The 8,934-nt window shown below is 42.9% G+C and overlaps 1 protein-coding gene across 1 annotated transcript in view; it reads left to right on the top strand.

Moving 5' to 3' along the window:
• FAT3 (FAT atypical cadherin 3) overlaps positions 1-8,934 on the top strand; it is a 593,682-nt gene that overhangs the window by 559,533 nt on the left and 25,215 nt on the right. Inside the window, exon 21 of the mRNA XM_004385557.2 lies at positions 7,135-7,603. Within this exon, the coding sequence (XP_004385614.1) occupies positions 7,135-7,603 (469 nt within the window). The remainder of the gene's footprint in view (positions 1-7,134; positions 7,604-8,934) is intronic.

Genomic DNA, 8,934 nt, shown 5'->3' with positions numbered 1-8,934 from the left:
CAGAGAGCAGGGCTCTTGCTCACAGGCTGCAAAGATCGATGAATCCCAAGATCGGCAGGCAAGACCACGGGCAAGCTGCTAGCCCAAGTCCTAAGAACCAGAGCTCAGACAAACAGGAGCCAGCTGCAGGATCCAGAGCGAGCAAAAGCCCATGAGCTTTGCCAGAATGTCCACTTAAATTTGATGCAGGTCACACACCTAAAGAAACTCCCTTTCAACTGATTGGCTACTCACAGCAGAGCCCATCCTGGGGGTGATCACAGTATATCAAATCTCATCATGGAAGTGATCACAACATCATACGACTGCCAAACCACTGAGAAGCATGGCCCAGCCAAGTTGACAAGACAGTCTTAACCATCACACTTCCTATTAGCAGATTTCTTATGTTGTTGTTGATGTGTGCTGTTGAGTTGAATCTGACTCATAGAGACCGTATATCACAGAGTAGAACTGTTCCATAGAGTTTCCTAGGCTGTGATCTTTATGGGAACAGATCACCAGGTCTTTTTTCACACAAAGCGGCTGGTGGGTTCGAACCACCAACTTTTCTGTTACAGCTGAGCGCTTAACTATTGTGCCACCAGGGCACAAATACTTCCTATTAGCAAATTTCTTATAGAGTGTCAAATTTGAGAGAGGATGAAATGGATCTGAATGACTTGATCCTAAAATGGAGCATGTCATTTGACACTTCACTAGCAAATGTCCAAAATGCACAGATCCCTGGAGATAGGAAAAAGAATAATTAAACCTTTTAGGTAGCTCTACCTCCTAAAGTATATTGTATTTCATGAAACCAGCATGTTTCTGAAAGTTGTATAAAGTGATTCTCTGTAAATGGAATTCTAATAAACTAGGAATGGTTGCTATTTGAAGGAACTGTACCATTAATCCCTTTGTGATGTGAATAATCACCCCCAATCTGTCTCTTCTGTAAGTTTGCTTTTCATATGCTGGGTTTGCCTAAAGGAGGACACAGCTGTACTGAACTATTGCACATATTCCCCTACAGTCACTAGGAATATCCACTTAGGGAATTTGAATCTGTTTGCTTAACATTTTCAGCCTCATGCGAGATTTAATTTCATTGGCTTTAGGTACAGCATGTGCCTTGTACTTTGGCTCAACGACTAAACTGAAATGCTTTGTTTAAATTGCACCTTTTGGTTGTTTATATTTTCCCAGTTAGAGCACATTCTCTAAAAAGTACCTAAGACAGTCAATGCGGTAAAAGGCGCCCCTTGAGACAGTTAAAGAATTGCATGGCAGCCTCGCAAAGTGCAAATGCTCGTGGACACGGGTGTCACTGTCTCTTAACAGCAATAAAAGGCATTCATTTTTCTGTTTACCATGGACACCATACTTCACCTAAAAAAGATCCGAGGCTTACCATAAACACCCAGGTGCAATAAAATCAAAGCACTATAACATAAGAATAAAAGGTTAAGAGCCACCACTGAAGTGGGGAATGGTGGCTCATTATTGATAAACCTCAACCAAGAGGGGCTACCTTAGTTGAACACAAGCTATAACTCTGACTTTGCTGGCGGCCAAAGCAAGAATAGAAACGGTGCGAAAGATTTTGTAGCTCTACTCCCACCTACAAAAGAAACATGCCAGAACACCAGGACACATGTGTCATACACAAGAAACTTTGTCCCTATCAGTCTTTTGTCTCCAAATATTATAGCAAAAGCTCAAGGAGTCCTTGGTTATTACTAGTCTAAAAATATCACGTTTTACCTTTTTTTCTAGATTTTTTTTATTGTGGTAAATATATAGGTACAAAAACATTTGCCATTTCAATGATCTTGGCATGTACAGTTCATTGGCATTAAATATGTTCATCGTGTTGTCCAGACAACACCATTAACCTCTCCTAAATTTTTCCATCACCCTTAACAGAAGTTCAGTGCACCATGTTTTACCTTTTGGGGAAGTTATAGGTGACACATTGCTTCATTTTGACAACTTTCAGGCACATGGCTAGTTGAGACCCTAGGGCTGAAAGGAAGATGGTCAGGGATAGCTCATTTGGTTTGTAAAACAACACGCTTGGAGTGGCCACATCATTCCCACATATGTAGATCAGAAGAGTAACAAGGAAGCTGTTCCCCACAAGATTCCAGAGACTCAAGAATCTATGTAAAACTGTCACTGAGAAGTGAGTTAATTTATAATAATACATTTTACAATAATAATAAAATACTTAACAATTTCTAAAGTATTTTCAGATGCATATATGTTTGATTCTCATACCCAGATGAGTAGGTATAAGTGTCCTTTTTTTGCCCGTTAGGAAACTGAGGGTCAGAGAGGGCCAGTGACTTACTCAAAATGATAGCTCATCAGTGGTGGGTCTGGATCCTTGGTGGAGTCAAGCAGGTAGATACACTACAGGAGTTTATCCAAAGAAGAGATTCAGAAGGTGGGATAATCATTTATTCCTTCAAAACATATTCTTGAGCACTTAGTGAACACCAGGTAACAGCAACCTTGAAAATAGGTTTTTCAATAGTCCCTTTTTCATTATTTTTAAAAATCAGTTTTATTGAGGTAGAATTTACATACAATAAGATGCACTCATTTTAAGTTTGCAAATTGATGAGTTTTCTTTGTTTTTATTATTGTTATAAAAAATAATGTATAACACAACATTTACCAATTCACCATTTTTCACACATACAATTCAATGACACCATTTTAAACAGTCACCTTTGAAAAGAATATTTAGTAGCCCTCTTACAAGTTCCATGATTATGGTATATTTGCTAGAGCCAGGCACTGAGGATCTGAAACAGTAAGACTTTGTGCCATAATTTACACTTTTACCCAAAAATCCTACTTTCCTACAATATGACTTCTATAGCTCCGATATCTTGTCTCCCGAGCCCTGAGCCACTGGAAATCCAGGTTAAAGCATATCACTGATTTCAGACAACCCTGAGGATCTAAATATTTTATAACAGTAGGGCCACAGTCTCAGAATCATGCATTTCATTGAACAAATTGCCTACCTGTCCCCTAAGCGCCCCATTTCAGTATCGTTGCTGTAGACATTTTATAGTTACATGCACACTTCAATTTCTATTAAAATAGCTTGCCCTCTGATTTGAGAAGGCTTCATCCTCTTAAAAAGTAGACACTTTATTTAAAATGCTGTAAACCCTATTCTGAAGACAGAGAGAAACTACATATGATCAGAGTATATTTTCCCAGTATGAAAAGACTCTGCTATGAAAAGAACAAAGTGTCCTTTTCACTCCTTTGCATAGTATCGACCTGTAAAATAGCAAACGAATATTAGTGTTTTGCAGGACAGTATTTGGTATCAGCATTCTAGTTTGTCATATAAACAAGGCTTATAACAGCAAACTCCAAGAATTTTGAAGAGGGAAGTGATTTTTGTTTTCAAAAGGGTGGGAATCATCTGCATCTAGCTTTCTATTCATTTAGCAATGTTGCTGCTTTTATTTTTAAAATGGGGGAAAAAAATCCAAAAAGGAAACAAGCTGTGGTCCATGTTAGTATGAGATAATTTTATATTCCTTGGTTACAGATCTTCAATGTATGTGAGCACAACAGAGTCATACCAGGTGGTTTGGGTGAATTTGATACTTGGTTATTTTCTCAGTGGTTGGAGGGGAGAAAGAACCAAGCAATACATTAATTGAATACATCCTTTTATAAAAACTTAGATGAATTTCACCCCGTCCACCAGTAGATTTCCCTTGATAGATGAGCAGGCACCATTTCATAGCCACGGAACATAACAACAGATGGGCTGTGCCAGAAGAAGGTAGTCCCCAAAGTCACATTTGATCATTTTATTACTTACACTGATATACAAATATGGATATTATCCAGCAGTTGTCACTGAGCAAGTATTCTGGTGTGATTTTGTGGAGCCAAAATAATAATAATAATAATAATAACAAAGGCAACAGCATAGGTTACCGTGAAAGCTCTCTGAAATGAAAATAAATATTCTTCTCCAGTTACTTTGTATTTGTATGCATACATAGTATGTATGTACTAATTGTGTACAATGTAGCTGACCGTTCTGCAGTGGCCACAGTATCCTTGTAAAATAAGCCACAGCAGTTATCTCTGCTCACCAGCTGTCATTGTTGTTAGCTGCCGTAGCGTCAATTCCAACTCATGGCGACCCTATGTGTGCAAAGTAGAACTGCTCCATATGGTTTTCAAGGCTGTGACCTTTCAGAAGCAGATCGCCAGGCCTCTTGTCCAAAGCACCATTGGGTGGGTTCAAACCACAACCCTTTCAGCTAGAGTAGAGCAGTTAACCATTTGTGTTACCCAGGGACTCCACCCTTCAGATAAGGGGCCCCAAACCCAGAGAGGCCAAGCAGTTCTCACCAGGTGACCTGGGCAGTACATGTCAAAGCCTTAGTTAGGTTCCTCGTTTCAGAATCCCAGGGCTCTGCCTGGTTTACAGAGCCCCCTGCCTTCCATATACACACATTTACATTGCATGAACCTACAAACTTTGCATGTAGTATAAGTACAAGAAGCCCTGGTGGTGCAATCGGTTAAGCACTTGGCTGCTAACTGAAAGGTTGGCGATTCAAATTCACCTAGCAGCTCCGTGAAAGAAGGTCCTAGCAATCTGCTTCTGTAAAGATTACAGCCAAGAAAACCCTATGGAACAGTTCTACTGTGTAACATATGGGGTTGCCATGAGTCAAAATCAACAGCACCTAACAACAAACATGAGAAAGTACATGAGAATCCCTAAGAATTAGTTGTTTGTGGAACATGTGGAAGCACCGATAAATACACTATGAGAAGGAGTGATGATCCAATAATCCTACCAGGTATATCATGAGTAAAACATGTTTGGGAAAGACTGTTTCAGTGTATTTCTGTGAATTCATTTGATGTTTATACCTTCTTAACTGTTAGTGACCTGAAAGGTCTGTCTTGTCTTCCCTCCCTTCCCCTTCCTTTCTCCTTCCCCTTTTCCTTCCCCTTCCCTTCCCCTTTCCTCCCCTTTCCCTTCCCCTTCCCTTCCCATTTCTTCCCTTCCCTTCCCTCTTCCCTCTTCCCCTCCCTTCCCTTTTCCCTTCCCTTCCCTCTTCCCTTCCCTCCCCACTTCCCTTCCCTTCCCTTATCATCTTTTCGTTTCTTCCTTGTTCATTTTCTTTCATTTCTTCTCGGTACAAGTGTATGTTTTCTACCAAGGTTTTGGCACAAAACTACAAATGCCAGGAAATCCAAATGCAGGCCAGCCTCCTTGCGTACTCAGCCACTGGCCTCCACATAGACCCTTTTTCTGAGTCTCAGACAAAGGCCAGGAGAGTAGACTTTGTCTTATAAGCTCAGGCTGTGACTCTCTTCATGGCCCAATAGAAATATGTTAGACAGACAGGGGTGCAGCCCCTCACTACCTGGATCCTAAAGCCACCTTACATTCCTAGGAAATGTAGATGAGGGTGAATCATAGAGGATTCAAAGGCCAGCCCATTTCCTCAGCAACGGTTGAGCCTAGGTCTCCGCAGAGGACCAACCCCAGACCCAGCAGCTCTTTGCCAGCCAGTATCTTTCAATGGCACACACTTTCTTCTTGAGTTTAATGTCCCTCTGGGGTTAGCCTGCCCAGGGAAGTTGGATGCCCTCAGAGCATCAGTGAAATCAAAGGAGCAGGCAGGTCTCTCTTGTAATTCATCGCAGGCCAGAGACTGGGAATAGCCACAAGGTGTGAGCAGTTGTTACCAGAAGCTCCTTCTGGAAAGCCAGATGTCATTAAATATGCATATAGTCTAAACAAGTGACCAAACCCTGAGCACTTTGTGAGATATTGTTAACCAAAATAATAAGTAACAGTCCTAAAGGACTTTTAGAATACAATAGTATTTAATATGGAGTCCCTGGGTGTTGTAAACAGTTAATGCACTTGGCTGCTGATGGAAAGGTTGGAGGTTCAAGTCCACTCAGAGGCACCTTGGAAGAAAGGCCTGGCAATCTACTTCTAAAAAATGAGCAATGGAAAAGCCTGTGTGGAGTGCGGTTCTATTCTGGCACACATGGGGTCACTATGAGTCAGTGTCAACTCAAAAACAGCTTGTTTTTTGTTGTTTTTATTTGTTTGTGTTCTTTTAGTGTTTAATATATAACCCCCCCAAAACACAAACAAACAAACAAACAAAACCCGTTGCCACTGAGTTGATTCTGACTCCTAGTGACCCTACAGGACAGAGTAGAACTGCACCATAGGGTTTTCAAGGAGCGGCTGGTGGATTTGAACTGCCGACCTTTTGGTTCACAGCCAGGCTCTACCACTGTGCCACCAGGGCTCCATTTAGTATCTAGAGGTGTTAAAATCTTAACTATATATGCAGCTGGGGACTAGGAAATCTTTTATTTCTACCTGACCTCTTTCTCTCCCCTGTACTACCTCCCGACAAACTTACTGGGGGTGTATATGTGTATTTGTGTGACTGTTGGATTTATGGGTATCTCCTCCACTAGCCTGTAAGCCCCATGAGGACAGAGATGATAACTCTTTTTATTTACCATGGTCTCCATGGCACCTAGCACACTGCTTGCCGCATAGTAAATGTTCAATAAATATTTGTAAAGAAAGATGAATGAGTTCACAGAAATCATTCCTGTGGTGGTAATACCTAAGAAGGGTGCAGAGAATAAACAGACCCCTAAACAAGATATTGGAAACCCTGGTGGTGTAGTGGTTAAGAGCTTCTGCTGCTAACCAAAAGGTTGGCAGTTCGAATCCACCAGGTACTCTTTGGAAACTCTATGGGGCAGTTCTACTCCGTCCTATAGGGTCGATATGAGTCTGAATTGACTCAATGGCAGCGGGTTTGGTTTTTGGTTTTTTTAAACAAGATATTGCTGTAAATTTTAAAAGGGTGAAGACCCAAAGAATAGGAACATTCTTAAATACAATTGTGGATTTCTGAAGCTGTGCTCAATTACTGGTTTTTTAACCAAGAAGGTTTATGAAATATCAAGCATATATTTGCATGGGACAAAGGAGGCTGTTAAAAATCAAACCACAGCGGATTTAAGATTCCATCAAAAGCAGTGTCCAGGAATAGATTGCGAGATGCATGTTAAAAAATGCTCTGGTTTTCGTTTCCCGCACAGATTGTGGACGGCAAGCTGTGGTTTCAGCTGGATTGTGGCAGCGGCCCCGGCATCCTGGGCATCTCGGGCCGCGCTGTCAACGATGGGAGCTGGCACTCGGTCTTCCTAGAGCTCAATCGCAACTTCACGAGTCTGTCCCTGGATGACAGCTATGTGGAGCGCCGCAGGGCGCCCCTGTACTTCCAGACGCTGAGCACCGAGAGCACTATCTACTTCGGGGCCCTGGTGCAGGCAGATAACATCCGCAGCCTGACGGACACTCGGGTGACACAGGTGTTGAGCGGCTTCCAGGGCTGCCTGGACTCCGTGGTGCTGAATAACAACGAGTTGCCCCTGCAGAACAAGCGCAGCAGCTTCGCCGAGGTGGTGGGCCTGACCGAACTGAAGCTGGGCTGCGTGCTTTACCCTGATGCGTGTGAGCGCAGCCCGTGCCTGCATGGGGGCAGCTGTGCTGGTCTGCCCTCTGGTGGTGAGTGCCCTGCACGGGTGGGGGACACAGGCTGTGCAGGGGGTGGGGGAGAGATGGACCTATAGGGGGCTCTGACCACCTGAGGCTGAGCACCTGCGTTCATAACCAACGCAAGTACTCTCATAGAGAGGAATGTTCACACCCAAGATGCTTGTGGAGCACCTTAATCCCCTTTACAGAGGCTTCAAAGCTTGACAACTATAAGCATGTCCAGTGTAGCCTGGAGAAATCCGTTTGCAGCTTCCCAGAGGCCAGTGCAGTGACCCCAGGAGCCAGACGTGCCATCACCATCTCCCCCTCCCTGTCCACCTCGTACTTTTCCAGGCCTCAGCAACTTGGACAGATAGGACCCATTTTTCAATATTTGGTGGAGCCCTGGTGGTGCAGTGATTAAATGCTCAGCTGCTAACTGAAAGGTTGGTGGTTCAAATCCATCAGCCGCTCCGTAGGAGAAAGATGTGGCAGTCTGCTTCTGTAAAGATTACAGCCTTAGAAACCCTATGGGGGCAGTTCTGTAAGGTTCTGTAAGGTCGCTATGAGTTGCAATCGACTTGACGGCAGTGAGTTTGGATTTTATTTTGTTCTGTTTTTTATTTTTGTTTTTAAGAATTTGTCCTTTTGAGCCACCTGCATGTCACTGGAGGTTTAGTAGCATCTGAGTATGCTTTGTAAACAGCCCTCTCACCACCTGAGATCACTGATTAGAGATAGGCACCTAACTTTACTAGAAGCTTAGGAGCAGGGGGGAGCCCCTGGTGATGCAAACAGTTAACAGGCAAAGCTGTTAACCAAAAGGTTGGAGGTTTGTGTCACCCGGAGGTGCCTTGGAAAAAAGGCCTGGCAATCTACTTCCAAAAAATCAGCCACTGAAAACCCTACGGAGCACAATGCTAGTCTGACACACATGGGGTCGCCATGAATCGGAATCCACTCAACGGCAACGAGTAAACTGGTAAGGAGAGGGTGAGGGGTGAACTCACCACTCCAGGAGTAGCAAACAGAGTGGAGATGCTTTGGAGCATGATTTTGAAATGTGTGTATTAAAATAAGACTAGTTACAGCTCAATAAAGGAGTAGAAAGTCAAGAATAAGAAAAAAGGAATTTTACATGAAATCTCTGGATTAACAGTCAATGAAATCATGATGCATTTCTTTACCCCAATACTTTTTTCTCCCAAAGACACATCTTGAAGAAGAAAGAAAGAACTATACAGGGTAGCCACCCCTCCCCCCGCCCCCAAAAAAAGGATTTATAGAGGGTTTCTATTGTTTGAGAGAAAAAGCAAAGATTACTTCAGTCCTGGGAGTCTGAAGATGAAAGAATCCTTCAA

Source organism: Trichechus manatus, unplaced genomic scaffold (genome assembly GCF_000243295.1).
Source record: "Trichechus manatus latirostris isolate Lorelei unplaced genomic scaffold, TriManLat1.0 scaffold00141, whole genome shotgun sequence".
NCBI classification, from domain to species: domain Eukaryota; kingdom Metazoa; phylum Chordata; class Mammalia; order Sirenia; family Trichechidae; genus Trichechus; species Trichechus manatus.
Note: the sequence above shows the minus strand (reverse complement) of the source record. Positions and strands in the feature narration are given on the sequence as shown.